At 40.2% G+C, this 17,248-nt stretch overlaps 1 protein-coding gene across 3 annotated transcripts in view; it reads right to left on the reverse strand.

The window, feature by feature from the left end:
* The window catches only part of LOC141556649 (exocyst complex component 3-like protein 4), an 84,647-nt gene that overhangs the window by 33,680 nt on the left and 33,719 nt on the right, over positions 1–17,248 (reverse strand). For all 3 annotated transcript variants that reach the window (XM_074291104.1, XM_074291106.1, XM_074291105.1), the window contains exons 2-5: positions 13,956–14,323; positions 9,706–10,092; positions 6,948–7,575; positions 2,930–3,041 (exon numbers count right to left, since the gene is read on the reverse strand). In XM_074291104.1, the coding sequence (XP_074147205.1) occupies positions 2,930–3,041; positions 6,948–7,575; positions 9,706–10,092; positions 13,956–14,289 (1,461 nt within the window). In that variant the 5' untranslated portion in view covers positions 14,290–14,323. The remainder of the gene's footprint in view (positions 1–2,929; positions 3,042–6,947; positions 7,576–9,705; positions 10,093–13,955; positions 14,324–17,248) is intronic.

Here is a 17,248-nt window from a genome sequence, read left to right on the forward strand (position 1 = left end):
TGTATGAACTAATACAGAGTGAAATGAGCAGAATCAGGAGAAAGGTGTACACAATTATCAGCAACATTGTGTGATGATCAACTATGATTGATCCACTCCTTCTCAGCAGTACAATGATCCAAGTACAAATGACTCAAGAAGGAAAATGCTATCCATAATCAGATAAAGAACTAATGGAGTTGGAATGCAGATTGTAGCATATTTTTTTCACTTTAATCTTTCTTGTGTTTTTTCTTTTGATCTGTTTTACAACTATGAATAATAAGGAAATATGTTTAACATGAAAATACATGTATTAATTATGTAAAACTGCTTATTATCTTCAGAAAAGGGGAGGGGATGAAAGGAGGGAAAAATTTGGAATTTAAAATCTTGTAAAAATGGATGCTAAAAATTTTTCTTGACATGTAATTGGGGGAAAAATAAAATACTATCATTGAAAAGACATAAACTAAATAGTATGAATGGGGAGAAAATATTTGTATTAAACATATTTGATAAAAGTTTGACAATCAAAATTATAGGGTATTGATTAATAGCCAAGTAGTCAAACATGAATAAATGGTCTTCAAAAGCAGACAAGTAAGCTATCAGCAACTATATGAAAAACTTTTCAAAATCACTAATAATCAAATAAATTGCCCTAACAAATTGACCAGAATGTGAAAAAATAGAAAAATTCAATGTGGTGAGGGTTATAGATAGGTAGGAATGTTAATTAGTTTCTGGTAGAACTATAAATTAATCAGATCAAACTGAAAAACAATTTGGAATTACATTTTTAAAATTACTGAATTGTTTTTCTCCTTTTGTGTGGTAGACACATTACTAGATTTATACTGCAGAGGTCAATGGAATATATTGAGGAATATATGAAAATATTCTTTCATTTACTACAATAATGTAAATGAAAATACCACTAAAAAGGAAGAAAATACAGGTCAAAAACATCAGAAAGTTGTTATTCTAAATTTTTAAAGTTAATATGCACATTGTTTTCTATTAACAGATAGCAAACTACATAAATGTAACTTGGCATATCATTAGCCACTATCATTTTAGTAGGTGATTTTGCATAACTTCTTTTTTAAATGAGAAGATATTATGGGGAGTATCTTGTCATTTTTTGATGAAATAACTGGTCTCAAACAAACATATCAATTTCTGAAGAAAAAAAATTTTTGAGGACTAAATCTTTGGTAAAGATTTTTTGGTTAAAAACAGAGACAGGGGCAGCTAGGTGGCGCAGTGGATAGAGCACCAGCCTTGAATTCAGGAGGACCCGAGTTCAAATCTGATCTCAGACACTTAACACGTCCTAGCTGTGTGACCCTAAGCAAGTCACTTAACCCCAGCCTAAAAAAAAAAAAAAAGAAACAGAGACAGAAATAAAAGCATGTCATCAGAATATAATTCTAGGTAGCACAATAAATAGGGCACCAACCTTGAATTCAGGAGGACCTGAGTTCAAATCTGGCCTCAGACACTTAACACTTCCTAGCTGTGTGACCCTGGGCAAATCACTTAACCCCAATTGCCTCAGAAAAAAATAAAATAAAATAAAATTCTACTGGAAAACTTTAGACCTCAGAACACAACATACCACAGACAACAGACATAAGGATATAGAAGGCTTCTGTTGCCAATTATGGATAGAAGGCCAGGGCAAATGGGGGAGGATATTCTATGGGGTATAGATGATTCTTGGGATATGGAGAGTTATGGAATCACAGTATCATAGATTTAGAAATAGAGGAAATACAGCATCCAATCTCTTTATTTTTTATATAAGGAAACAATCCCAGAGAAATTGTATATTTTGCTCTATCTTGTCCCTCCTAAGGGTAGAAGGGCTATGGCTGTGAAATGTTGTGCACATTGCATTTACAGTCCTGTTGGTTAAGTTTTACTCCCATATTTGTCAATTAAAACAGAAAATTCTATGCAGCATGTTGCCATATTGAAGAATGATTATAATTTAAGAAAAAAATAGAGATGAAAGTTAATTAGAGGAAAAACTGAGCCTGGTGAAGAAGATTCCTGCTGGTGTAATTAATCTCAATATAGCCCATTCCTGTGATTGTTTGCTGTCAAGAGTTTCTTCATCATATCTCATCTAAATTTCTTTATAGGATGATGGCTTTTGGAGCTGGAAAGGAATTTTAAGGTTATCTAATCCAAGCCCACATTTTTTTTGGAAAACAAAACTAAGGCTAGGGATAACTACATGGCTCAATGGATAGTGCACCAGCCCTAAAGTCAGGAGAACCTGAATTCAAATCCATCCTCAGACACTAGCTGGGTCACTTAACCCTGATTACCTCACCAAAAACAAACAAACAAAAAACTCACAAAGTAAAATCCAAAAAGCTGAGGCCCCAAGACTTGCGATGGTGAAACAAATATTAAGAAAAGCTGGGGTTTGAACTGATATGCTTTGACTCTAGGTTCACTTCTCTTTTTTCTATTCCACACAGCTTAAGTTTGTTCTGACAGCTCTGAAATAGCACCATCATCAAATGTGACCAAGGAGCTCCATATCAAAATTCATACAGAAACAAATCTTTTTGACTGATCACAAGGATACAATTTTCATGCAGTACCTTCATGTGCCTTGTGCTATCCCTCAAGTGCTCACATTTGCAAACGCTGATTTCCACACCCTGCCTAGGATCACAGAGAACACCCAATAAAAAGTGGTACCATTTGGGAACTTCTTATTCTCACTAATTATTTTCTTCCTATCTAAATGTTAAGCTCATTTGTTTCTACCTAAAGGAGATAAAGGCTGTCAGTGCACTCTCAACCCAATCGACCTGGGCAAAGTCCTGCTGACCCACCCATCACATAGTTCACAGCCACATAGGAGCTGGCTGCCTTCCCTTCATTCTCCCCACCAGGCACGGGTGGTCCAGGCTTTGAATCTTACCTCCAGGAACTTGGTGTAGTCACTTTCTAGTTTTTCCCACACCTCAGGTGACAGCAGCTTTGGCATTGTAGTCATATCGAGGGCCAGGTCCAGGGAGTCCAGGAAGTCCTTGCTAGGACACACAGAGATGGCCATAACCTTGCTCTTGCCCATCACCCACAAATGCAGCACTTCAGTGTTCATGAACTCTGAAATTCCCTTATTTGATCACAATCTATTGTCAGTCCACTTCCTCCCACCCTGCCTTACAACCCCAAACTCCAATTTCTTCATTCTCACCATTGCCTCCAATCCTCCATCCTTAAATTCTTTTCTAAATCATCATCCTTGCATTCTCTACACGCTGCTCCCTTCCCCATCTTGACCCTTTGGTGGGTTAGTTCCACTCTACGCTTTTCCCTTCTCTTGAATTCCTTGCCCCCTTATCTTATGGAAGGTCTTCCTGTCTTAAACTTTAGCCTAGGATTACTTCCAACAATTCTGCCTTTGCTCTTATATGCTACTTAATAAAACCATGTTGACTGGATTCCTTACAAATCCGTTACTCAATTTCAACTAAGCATTCACTACATCAAAGAAACTTTTATATCTCCCTAATTGACTCACTATCCCACTCAACACTGGCTTTTCCAACAATCTCTTCATTGTCAAATCTAATGACCTTTCTTCATCTTTTTTAACCTCTATAGTCTTTACATTGGATAGCACACTGGGCTTGGAATCAGGGTGACCTAAATTCACAGATGGCTCTTACTAGCTGGACAAGTCACTTAACCTCTGTTTATCTCAGTTTCCTTATCTTTAAAATAGGTAGAATAATTGCAGCTACTTCCAACAGTTGTCATAAGGAGAAAATGAGATAATTTTAAAGCAGCTGGCATAATGCCTGGCACATAAAAAGTGCTATATAAATGATAGCTTTGATACTCTCTTCTCTGTCATTACTCTCTCTTAGCTCTCCTCCTACCCATCTGATTATTTCTTCTCGGTCTCCTTTGCTGGATCTTCATCCAGGTCACAATGGCTAATGGTGGGTATCCTCTAGGATTCCAGTCTGGGTCTTTTTTCCTCATTCCTATATACTATTTTGCTTAGTGATCTTGCAATTTCTCATGGATTCAATCATCATCTCTGTGCTAATGTTTCTTAGATCTATTTATCTAGCCCTAAATTCTACACTGGCATCTCTAGTTGCCTATTTGATTTCTCAAACTGGATGCCTTGTAGGCATCTTAAACTTAACATGTCTTGAACTCAGCTCATTAATTTTCTCCTGCAACCTTCCCCTCCTATAATCTTCCCTATTACTGCTATTCTTCTTCTTCTAGTACACCAGGCTTTCAATATAGATATCATCCTCAACTCTTCACTCTCTCTTATCCACTTCCCCATTTTCAATCTATTGCTAAATCCTGTCAATTTTACTTTCTTTCTTTCTTTACTTTCTTAAGATTTTAAGATCTATCATTCTCTCCCCTGACATTGCCCATCACAATAGTGTCATCATCTCATATCTGGATTATTTCAATAGCCTCCTTGCTCTCCTTTCCTTGATTCTCTCCACACTCCAGTTCATCCTCCACTTAGCTACCGAATTGTTTCCTAAAGCTCAGGTTCAATCATGCAACCCCTTACTCTGTGAATCCCAGTAGTTCCCTATCACCTCTGAAATAGAAAATAAAATTGTTTGTTTGGCATTCAAAGCCCTTAATAATGTGGACTTCTACCATTCCAGTCTTCATTCACCATATTCACCTTTACATACCAGTTACACAGGCTTCTTTGCTTTTCCTCAAATAAAATACTCCAGATTCGGGTTACATGTCTCATCTCTCTACCTGGCTTCAACTTCCAGATAAAATTCCACATTTTAAAAGAAATCTTTTCTAATTTTTCCAATTGCTAAAACTTTCCCTCTGAAAATATTTCTAATTTGTCTTGTATCTATCTTGCTTGTACCTAGGACTCAGATGGCTCTGGAGGAGAAAATGCCTTTGCACATCCTTCCCTCACCTAAATCCAACTCACTTGCATGTCATGGTTTCACTTCCTTATCAAGAATGAAGGACAAACAACAATAATAAACACTGGCGTCTGACACTTACTAGCTGTGTGACACTGGGCAGTCACTTTGCCCTGTTTGTCTCTATTTCCTCATCTTTAAAATGAGCTAGAGCTAGAGAAGGAAATGGAAAACTACTCCAGGATTTGCCAAGAGAACCCCAAATGGGGTCAGGAAGAGCTGGACATGACTGAAAAACCACTGAATGACAACAAATAGTGGTCTCTCCCATTTGATTGTGAACTTCCTTAAGAGCAAGGATTATTTTATGCCCTTCTTTGCATCCTTAGTGATTAGCGTACTACCTAGTATTTAGTGAATGTTTAATAAATGCTTATTGACTAATCGACCCACTGGGGAAAGCAAAACCCAGAACAAATAAAGGAATTGCCTGGTGATGGAGGAGCTCCTTTCTTGGGTGTCTAGCTGTGTTTATCCTTTTCTTCTCATACTCCTTTGCCCTCAGACATCACCCAGGTCAATAAACTAACTTTTCCTAAAACATTCCCTTTAATCAAGGATTTTCTTCTCACAAGATTTTCTTGTGAGAACCTCAGATATCAAGTGGCATCTTCTCATTTTAAACTGGAAAAAATTCAAATCTGGCCTCAGATACTTACTAGTTGTGTAGCCCCAGGCAAGTCCCTTACCTCAACTTTCCTTCTCCTTACCCTCTAACCCCCAGCCAAAAAAGAGAGAGAGAATTACTATAAAACATTAAGAAACTAAGCCACAAGAAACAAAATATGATCAAGAATACATGCTAGGCTGACAACAGGAAAGGACTTTTCCAAGATCACACTGGAAGCTAGTAGCAGAGTTCTGACTAGAATCCAGATCTCCTGACTCAGAATACTTCCTCACCCACTTGTCATATACTTGGCAGGATAGCTTTGCTAGCCAGAACTAATGGGCCATTCACTCAGGAATACAATTGGAAGGGTCAATACAATTTTCAGGGCTGTGGGAGGACAGAGAAAGAACTAACTGAACCGTCCCAAACTCCTAAATATTCTACACAACCTCTAAGGACATTTGGACTTATTTTGGAGACCCAACCTGTTTGCATCCTCACATGGGAAAAATATATGGATTCATTTTGGTCATATCCATCTCTTTCTGATGCCATCCAGGGTTTTCTTGGCAAAGATACTGGAGGCCATTTCCTTCTCCAGCTCATTTGACAGACGAGGAATCTGAGGCAAACGGAGTTAGGTGACTAGCCCAGGATCAGAGAGCTAGTAAGTACTTGAGGCTGGACGGTAAGTCCTTAAATATGAGTCTTCCTGTCTCCAGACCCCAAGGTGGCAAGGAGGAGCATATTATTGGCTGGCCTACAAAGGATCATGTGGACTGGTGGGATTGATGGGGCTGAGTTAGTGAATGTTATTTACTCATTTCTCACATTCTGATTGAAATTCTACATGATATTCTTGGGTGAACCAAATGGCCTGCAGCCAGTCTCTGATCAATTTTCCTGTTACCATGGGGCTGAACCAAGATCTAACTGGATATTCTACACAATATCTTATATTAATGCAATTATTTTTGAATAGCTCCAATTTGTCCTATATGTAGTTGTTGAATGTTGTCTTCCCCATTATACTGAGTTCCTTGAAAGCAGATGCTTTTTTTTTTTTTGTCTCTGTACTTTGCACATAATGTAGTGCCTAGTACACAGTAGGTTCTTAAGTGTTTGTTGATTGCCTTGCCTTGGAGGCAACATGGCACAACAGAAAGAACCCTGGAAGAACCTGTCTTTGAATCTCCCACACACTCTTGGACACATACTATTTCTGTGACTTTGTGCATGTCATGGATCTCAATTTCCTTACCTGTGAAATAAGGAAGTTGGACTAAATGACCTCTGAAGTGAATCTACAATCCTATATCCCTCCCAGCCCACCTGCTCCATGATTCCTCCCTCCATCTCATCCCGAGCCCAGAGGGACTCACCCGCAGTAGACGTTGGCTACCCAGTCCATTATCACATAAAGTTGCTCAAAGCCCTGAGCCTTCTGCAGGAGCTCCTGAAGCCGGGCAGACACGGCTCCGTGGAAAGCGTCCACATAGGTCTTCCACACCGGGAAGTCCTTGGGGTAGCAGGGCTGCACCTCCCTCCAGATCTTCACCAGGTCCTGCTTGACCACCCTGCCCAGGTCTGCAAGGAGGCTGGCCAGGCTCGATTCGCTGGTGCCCTGGCCCACCTTCCCCACTCGATCCTGGGCACTCTTCTTCACTGCCTCCCCCCACAGGTGCCTCCACTTCCGAGGAGCTCTCAGGATGTCGCTGGTGGGCCGGTCTGGGTGAACCTCCTCCTCCTTCTCAATCAGCTGCTCCACGCACTTCAGGGCCTCTGAGTCCACCCCAGGCTGGCTCAGCGTCTCCCCCACAATGTTCCTGATCTCGGCTACTATCATGTCATAATGAAGACAGATGTCCATGGCCTGGCGAACATAGGCAGTGGGATTGTCCTTGAACTTCCCCAAGCGATGGTCCTCCACAAGGCTGGCCTCCTGCTGACTCAGCCGGGAAAAGGCTTTCAGCAGCTGCCGTTCAGCAATGAGATCAGAGATGGGCTTTTCTGTCCAAAGAGAAGAATGGTAAGTGTCTGGGGGTAAGGGACACAGCCCTGACCTAGAAGCTGTAAGACCACTCTGACAGGTGACTATTTCCTGAGAATGTGACTGACTTTCCCTTTGAGAGCCTCAGTTTCCTCCTCTATAAAATGGGGATAATAACCATGAATTTGTTGTAAGGATCAAAGCAATAAAAAAAAAACCCAACATTTTTTTAAGTCGTGTCTGACTCTTCATGACCCCATTGGAGGTTTTCTTAGCAATGATAGTGGAGTAATTTAAGACAGTGGAGTAATTTACCATTTCTTTATTCAGCTCATTTTACAGATGAGGAAACTGAGGCAAATGGGGTTAAGTGACTTGCACAGAGTCACACAACTAGTAAGTGTCTGAGAATGGATTTGAACTCATGAAGATGAATCTTCCTGACTCCAGACCTGGCACTTGATGCTCTATGGCACCACCTAGCACCCCAAACAACACCAAAGGAGGTAATAGACTAGAAATCATACTATAAACTGTAAGGCCCTTAGGAAATTATAAAGTGTTTTGTAAATATTAAAGTACATTTTAATCCATAAAGTTCAGTTCAATTGAAAAGTGCTTTTTAAGCCTCAAGGTATTATTTAAAAAAAAAAAAAAAGTTAATTCATTAGACTGTAAGCACCTTGAGAATAAGGGCTGTCTTTCATTTTCTTACCTATAATCCCAATACTTAGCACAGCACCTAAGAATTTAATATATGTTAATTGAATTGAATTGAAGCTTTATTATGTAGTAAATATACCTACTTTATACAGGCATGAAAGCAGCCCAGGGGATGCAAAGACACATGACAAAGTTGCTACTCTCAAGAGAAGTTACCTGGAAGGTTATAACAGGTGTGTGTAACACAAGGTGGACATTGACAGGAACATAGGATAGCAAGTGTTCTGGGAAAATCTGAGGAGACAGAGCAGTTTCAGCTAAAAGGAATCGGAAAGGCCTGCACAGAAGTTGTGTCAATTGAGATACATGCAGGAATGATGGATGACCTGCCTGAAGCCAGGGAAATTTTTAAAAATGACATGTTGAGTTTGGGGAAAACAAAACAAAACAGTTTGGTTTGGGGGAGCTGAGAGTATGTGAAAGAAATCTGAGGCAGAAATAAGGCTGGAACTCAATTAGTGAGTCAGATTGTGATGAGCCTTGAATGCCAGGCTAAGGAATTTAGTTGATCCTATACACAGGGATCATCTAAAGGTTTCTGTGAAGAGATATGGCCTGCTTCATGAAACCTACATTAGGGATATGGATTAAAGAAGGAAAAAACCAGAGGCAGAGAGACAAGTAGGGGTCTTTAAGGAATAGTCTAAAACAGAGGCGATGAGGGTTTACATAAAGTGGGAGCCTTGAGGCAAACGGGTTAATATGCCACAACATTTGCTCAGTTGTAAAAGCATAAATAAAGCTTTCCAGAATTCATAAACTGTTAAGATTGATGAAATATAGCTTCTGAAGGAGATGAAATAATTTTAAGGCCTCTAGACCTTAGGGGGGTTTTAGGGGGGCTTCTGTTCTAACATTCTGTCAATGATTCTAAATCTTCTGGCTTTGGAATCTGATCCCGAGGCCCTCTGGGCTAAGAATGTTATTGTTTTGTCAATGATTGTAAGTCTTCTGGTCTAAGAATATAATATTTCTTCCCTTAAAGTTTAGGGAAGATACATTAGTGATCCTGAGACTCTAATCTTAGAAGGCTATTGTTTGGACAATGCTGTCTGTCAAAGATTCTAAAGTCTTCTGGCTTTAGGATAGTCCTAGGTCTGCTGGTCAGTGATAATCAAATTCCTGAGATCACTCCTCAGTTCTATCTCTAGGCCATAAAATTAACATATTGATGACGTGAACTGGATAAATGTGTCTCCTTGCTCCAGGTTCTTTGCTAAAATCTTTGGATTTGAGCCTGCTTCAATTGGTGTTACAATTACAAAAAACTTTGTCCCTTGACTTGGATATGGGTTCAAGCCTGTAAATTATTTTGAGACATCTCGCAACGCCAGTCTATGACCCCAACCTTTTGGAGTCCCTTACAACCTCACCCACCCTACAGGTGAGGGATTGCTCTTCTGATAAGTGGTTGCTATTCTCCTTACCTTCCTCCACTTCCATTGTGATCCCTGCGGGTTCTTCTTCTTCAGGGGACCCGAGGGATCTCTTTGGTAGCCTTGGAACTCGGCTGGTCACCTCCTCCTCATTTTTCCTGAAGGACTTGAGGAAGCGTGAGCTCTTTCGAAGAAAGCCACTTTCCTCGGCTGCCAGGCCCTCAGGGCTTTCCCTCTTGCTCATCCTTAAAATAGTCCTCTTGAAGTTGGACAGCCCAAGACCAACATCCTCCTCCTTTCCAGTGCTGGAGTTGGTGGAGTCCATACTAAGCTTCCTTCTAGTCTGTCTCTGGGCCGGAGAGCAAGGCTTGCTAGAGTTTCTTTGTTTCTCTTGCTGGGGGCCCTTTGTTTTTTCCGGCTTGGTCTTACTGGAGGAATCTGAGGACAGAGAGAAAAGAGCCCCAATGAGATTCCACAAGGCAGCAGGATTCTGGACCCCCAAGTTAGGGTACATAGGCTTTTGAGCTTGAAACAACTTGAAATGATCACAAGAACTAGAAAGAATCTTAGAAGCCCTTGAGTCTACCCCTCTCATTTTATAGATGAAGGTACAGAAGTTAAATCATAAAATACTTTGCAAACTGGATGCAAAATGTTTTATAGATGGTCAAGTACTTTGTAGTATATAAAGCAGATTTATTTTTGAAATATTATTTAAACTATAACATGCTGCAAACTGGTTAATATGCCATAGTTATGACTTGTCAGTTCTAAAAGCCTTGCTCAGGCCAGGCCCCCCTTACCTATTTCACACTCCTCCTCCAGAGGCTGTTCCAGAGGACACCTGCTGTGCTATTATCTGAGGTTCACTAGGATGGTTTCTGAGACAGCCTGGTCCAGAGTCACTGTTTGAGTCCTGATTGACTCCCATGGAATGTGAATAGCAGTCATTTCTGCTTTGGCCAGAAACCCTTCCAGATTCATTCATTCATTTGTTTAGATTTTTTTTTTGGATTAGGTGAAAGAGGAGATTCTTTGTCTCAATTGCTACCTATCCTAATCACTGAATCGATGAGCCAGATTCAAGCTGAGACTTGTTGAAGCATAATATTTGAGCTTAGCTGAAAAAGGCCAAAGTCTCCCATTACATCTAGGGCCATCTCTAGTCATCTCTATCTATATCAGATGGCTTTGGAGGGTAAACTGAGGCAGATGACCTTGCCCAGCCCTCCCTCCCTCAAATCCAATTCACTTGCATGTCAGGGTATTGCCTCCCTGATGTTTTGGTCCTCTTCCAGAACAAAGGACAAACAAAAACCTCTGTGAGGGTCACACAGCTAATGATATCTCAAGTAGGATTTTAATCCAGGGTTTTCTAATTAAGTTTAGCCTTCACTCCACAAAATAGGGAAGGGAACTGGCATTTATAAAGCATTTACTATTTTCCAGGACTGTGTTAAGTGCTTTAAAGTATCTCATTTAACCCTTTAACAACCCTGTACAATAATCATTATTATCCCCATTTCACAGTTGAAGAAACTGAGGCAGACAAGTTAAATGATTTGCTCAGGGTCACACAGCTAGGAAGTGCTTGAAGTTGGATTTGAACTTGAGTCTTTCTGACACCAGGCCCAGCTATCTATCAGCTATATCACCTGGCTGCCTGTCAGTACATAACTAGTCCAAAACCACGCTGACTCTCACCATCTTTCCATAGCTAGTCCCCAAATCAAACAGTACAATGAAAGAAAAGCTCATATTTATCCAACATTGAGAAAGAAATGATTATTAATAGCCAATTATGAGGAGATCCAGGCTTCTTCCCTGACCTATTTTCTTGTTCAAAGCTCACCTTTGAAAGACATTTACTCACCTGTGCCAAAAATTTACTGCACCTAGACCATAGCATCTAGGTGAATCAATTACTTCCTGCCCATTGTGTTTTAGTCAGTCAAGCCTGAGAAAATGTGGATTCTTCCTTTTGTCAGAAAGATGATATGGATATAGGTAATCTTTGACTAGAACTGAGAGATCAAAGTCATGTGCTCCAGACCCTCATTAGAAGAGGTCCACCCTTGTGGCAGTCCTCTTTGTAGTGGCCAGAAACTGGAAACTGACTCAATGCCCATCAGTTGGGGAATGGCTGAATAAATTGTGGTATATGAATATTATGGAATATTACCATTCTGTAAGAAATGACCAGCAGGATGATTCAGAAAGGCCTGGAGAGACTTATAAAAACTGAAGGTCTCCATCAGAGAAAGTGGTCTCCATCCTCACTACTATATTTGGAATCTCCCTTGCTGGAAATCCCTGGTTTATGAAGTAGCTGATACCTACCTGTCCATGACACTAGTGATGGGGAGTCAGGGAGACCTTGGCCCTCTTCCACATCATTTTAGGATTGACTGAACCTATTCGTGGTCACCTCAAATTGGGAGTTTCACATCTCTTGAATCCAACCCCTTCTCCACTCATATTGCTACCATCCCTAGTGTTATCCCTGATTATCTCTTAATAACCTCCCTCATTAATCTCCCTACTTCCAGGGTTTCCTTTCTCTAACCCATCCTTCAAACATCTGCCAAAATTATCTTCTTTAAAAATGCCATGCGGAGAGAGAGAGAGACAGAGACAGAGACAGAGAGAGAGAGAGAGAGAGAGACAGAGAGAGAGAGAGAGAGAGAGAGAGAGAGACAGAGAGAGAGAGAGACAGAGAGAGAGAGAGAGACAGAGAGAGAGAGAGAGACAGAGACAGAGAGAGACAGAGAGAGAGAGAGACAGAGAGAGAGAGAGACAGAGAGAGAGAGAGAGACAGAGAGACAGAGAGAGAGAGAGAGAGAGAGAGACAGAGAGAGACAGAGAGAGACAGAGAGAGACAGAGAGAGACAGAGAGAGAGAGAGACAGAGAGACAGAGAGAGAGAGAGAGAGAGAGAGAGAGAGAGAGAGAGAGAGAACGAACTATGGAGACTGAATATGGATTGAAGCATAGTATTTTCACCTTTTTTTTGTTTGCTTCTTTCTCATGGTTTTTTTCCCCCTTCTTGGTCTATTTTTTCTTGAACAACATGACAAATATGGAAATATGTTTAAAAGAATTATACATATTTAACCTGTAATAGAATAATTACTGTCTACCTCATTCCTCAGAATAGCATTTATATTGAATAATTTTGAGTTGAAGGAATGGGAACCAGTCCAACTATGGGTTTAGGACTATTCTCCCTACCCCAAGCACATTATAATGGCTTCAGTCTGTTCCAGAATAATATGATTTGTTCAGAAAATCACAGTGTGAGGAACTCTCCATCTGCCCCTGTCTTTAATGCATTATCTGTAATCATCTAATGAAAATCTTAGCTACCAATACCAAATGGCACCTAAGGCTTAGTAATCTTTTTCTTTTCCTGTTCTTTACTTCCTAATGGATATCTCGGAAAAGTCCTGACTTTGGATAAGTCATATAATTTCTACGGGCTCAAGACAATGTAGTCTCTAAGATAAACAGAAAAGATGCTGACCTGTACTGACAGAAGGAATTTCCTAGTCTAAGAATTCCCTAGATTAGTGAAATCAGAAGTCCTGTTACATTCCTATACTGTCTCATTTAAATTAATCAGAACTAAGTGTTTTTTTTGGGGGGGTTGTTTTTGTTTTTGTTTTTTTTTTTAATCCAAAAGCCCTTCATGGGGAAAATTTCAAGTGCAATGACATGCCCGCACTAAGGGGAGAGTATTAAGGGAATCCAATGACATAATAGATCAGAAAACATTTTATAACCTGTGAAATGCTTTATAAATTGTAAATGATTTATAAACTCCAAATCCCATTGTAAACATTTAAGAACAAAATATAAATGATATTTTTTAAAATGGAAAATGATCCATAAATTGTGATGCACCTCAAACTGCAAACAGTAAAGTGTTTTATAAAGCTGTGAAATCCAGTAAATAATACAAAGCAGGGTAACTGGTGAAAGTTCTGCAAGCTATAAAAGTACTTACAAACAATGTATTTCTTGGTAAACTATAAAAACACTTTATAAGTGGCAAAGCATCTTCAAAACCATAAATATTTAATAAGCTAAAAATATTTTGTAAAAACCTTCATAAATCATAAAATACCTTGTATGTAAAATTTTATAAAAGGTAAAGCTCTTTATAGTATATAAAGATTTATTTTTGAAGTGCCTAATAAACTGTAAAATGTTATGCAGATATGTAATGTGTGTGTAATTTCATGGTTTGAACTTGTAAGCCCTCAAAGCCTTGTTCATGTCAGACTTAATTTCTACTCTCACCTGCTTCAGACTCCTCCTCCAGAGGCTCCCTTTCAGAGCTCATCTGTTGTCTTATCTGAGGACCATGAGATGACTTCTTAGATTTGTCTGCCTCTTTCTCCTCCGCCTTTTGGAAGGAGCTGAGGAGCGAACGTAAGCTCCCACGGATGGGCTTCTCCTCCACCACGTGGTTGCTCTTCCATGAGAAGGTCCTCTTAAAACTTCCAATTCTCAGAGAGCCATTCTTTTCCTTTTTGGGACTCAAACTGGAAGAGTCGTCAATCTCTGGCCCATGGCTCTGGGTCAGAGAGTCCTTGTGGGGGGAACTCCTCTGCTGATGCTTCTGGTCCCTCATACTTGACAGAGATGTTCTGGGGCCTCAAAGGAGTCTGAGAACAAAGAGAAGAACCCAAGAGATACCCATTCATTATTTCCCAATTAATCCAGCCTTGGCAAATAACTCAGCCTCTTTTCAATTATTTGGATGTCATAGAATACAAGCATTTAGGGAGCTAATCCCAGATACTCTTACCCTCAGGATTTCTTTTCTAAAAAGTATTGCCTCCAGAGTAGTAGATTGTAAGCTCCTTAAAAGAAGAGACATTTGGTTTTCTTCTTCACATCCTCATCACCTAGGACAGACCCTTGCTTAATAAATATTTGTTATCAAATTTCTCAGATGCCACATTTTAGGAAGGTTGTTGGCAAACAGAGAATATACAGAAAAGAGGAAAATGGTTTAAAAATGTGTTAAAATATTAAAACAAACAAACCAACATTAAGAATCATCTCCTATAAAAATAGTTGAAGAAACTCAGACCCAGAGATATAAAATTACAAAGCAAGTTACTGGAAGGAAAAGTCAGGACTGGCAGGCAGATATCCTGGCTCCCAAAGCTGCATTTTTAAAAATTATGCTATAATACTTATTTTTGGTGCCCTCCCACAGGAACCCAAAGGAAGAAGGAGAGAGGCTCCACCTCCTCCCATGTGGTTTTTCCACTCCCAAAGTCATCTTCTCCCTTTATGCTCCCAACAAACAGCTTCATCTGGGAGGCTGGATACACAAGTAGGTTTACTGCCTCAGACACTATGATTGCTCCTGCCCATCCCCTAATAGGCCAATTTCTTGTTGAGCCCTGAGACAAGGACAAAATTTCAGGGAGAAAAGCATTGGAGAAGACTGAGGCAATTTATGGGCTTCTTAGGAAGAAATTTTGTTAACTCCTCTCTATATCTTCCTGCCACAAATTTCAGAGAAGATGGGCAGAGTCTTTCCCCCCCAAGAGAAACTAGATTTTAAGGTTCTTCAGAGGGCTACACCCTGGGATGAAGGGTGAGTTCAGGTTGCAGTTTGGCATGAGTGGGTGCTCTGGGTGGCAGGCTGGCCTGGGCAAGGGGCAGGGGACAAAGCCCTAGCTTACCCGGAGGAGGCAGAGAAGTCCCAGGCTCAAGAGGGAGATCATCAACCAGTCTATAAGTAGAATACCAGAAAGATTTCCTGTATAAAGTAACCCAGCACAAAGGCATGGCTTATCTGAGTTGGGCATGAGGGAAAGGGAAAAGGAAAGGAGGGAAGAACAGAGTTGTATGCTAGTTATGTCTATATTTAACATGAATGTGGATGGCCCCTGCTTAAATATTTGGGGATAAGAAAGCCAGGGGCAAAGGAAAATATATTCTTTCTCTTTGTTCTCAGGGCGAGGGCAGCCCCCAAAATGAGGCGTTATAACCCTGGCTCAGTGAGTAGGACCCCAGTATAGCAGGTGAGAGATAAGTCTGTCTATATTCTATCCTTTGTCAAACCCCCATTTTCCTATCCATATGACAATGGAAAAATCATTTCACTTCTTTTGATCCCAGTTTCTCCACTTGCAAAATGAGGAGACTGAATTAGATCTGGGGTTCTTAATCTATTTGTGTCATGGACCTCTTTGGCAATCTGGTGAAATATTCTCAAAATATTATTTTTAAATGCACAAAATAAAATACATAAGATTACAAAGAAAACCAATTATATTGGAATATATTTGTTGAAAATATATTTTAAAAAAATTTTTTTTTAAAGAGAGGCAATCAGGGTTAAATGACTTGCCCGAAGTCACGTAGCTAATCAATATTAAGTGTATGAGGATAATTTGAACTCAGGTCCTCCTGACTTAGGGCTAGTACTCTATCCACCTCTGGTTTGAGATGAGAAAGTCTTTTCCAAGTCTGAAAATCATCTTCCTTCCTTTCTTTCTTCCCTCCCTCTTTAACCCTTCTCTCTCTTTTTTTTTTTGTTTGCTCATTTCTTCCTTCTTTTCTTCCTTTCTTCCTTTTCCAGTCCCATTAGACTAGCTGTTTCTAACCTGAGCCCCACCTCCCATAATCTTAGTGCAGTCCGGTGGCTTAACCCCCTACAGCTTAGAACTCCTGAGCTCAGATCTGTCAGCCTCAGTTTCCCTCCTAACAACGATTAAAGGTAGGTACCCCCATGTCTTTGTGAAAGAGTACGTTTTAAGTACTTCTTCATGCTGATATTATATATTCTATAGTATGAGAAAGACAAGAAGAGCATACTGACTTATAAAACTTCTGGAGCTTTATAGGCAAGAAAAATAAGAGGAAAAGATACAGGCCTTTCTTGAACCTCATGGTCTAGAGGGGACAAAGAAGGAACAAACGCAACCTTAAGGATAATTTTTGGGGGGGCAGCTAGGTGGCGCAGTGGATAGAGCACCAGCCTTGAAGTCAGGAGGACCCAAGTTCAAATCTGGTCTCAGACACTTAACATTTCCTAGCTGTGGGACCCTGGGCAAGCCACTTAACCCCAGCCTCAGGGGAAAAAAAAAAAAAAGATAACTTGGCAAAGATGGAAGAGCCAGCCTCCCAAAAAGGAACTTAGAGCCTGACCAAGAAAAGGATTGTTAAAGGTTAGAATTTCCAGGGATTGTTTAAGCTGTCCATAGCCTGTGGGAGGGAAGACAGATCTAAGTATTCTCTTTCTAGGAGATATGGTAATTCTGAAGTCTCCTTTCTGACTAGACAGGAGGGGAAAGAGGGAAAAATGCAGGCTCTTTCTTATTCTCCCGGTGGTTTCCTGCCCTTTTCATGACTGGTATCAGTTCCATGGTTTAGCAATATTATGCATAGTCATGGCTTGGGTCACCAAAGCTTCAGGGAACTGATCAAATTACTTAGACTCCTCCTGCCTTCCCCTGCCTCAAACCAGCAACTAATCCTCAAACCTAGTGGATAAAAAACTAGATTGAAGTTAGAGCTACTTACTACCTTGGCAAATAATTGTGATTCTCTGGGCCTTAGTTTTCTTA

This window comes from Sminthopsis crassicaudata, chromosome 2 (assembly GCF_048593235.1).
Source record: "Sminthopsis crassicaudata isolate SCR6 chromosome 2, ASM4859323v1, whole genome shotgun sequence".
Classification (NCBI taxonomy): domain Eukaryota; kingdom Metazoa; phylum Chordata; class Mammalia; order Dasyuromorphia; family Dasyuridae; genus Sminthopsis; species Sminthopsis crassicaudata.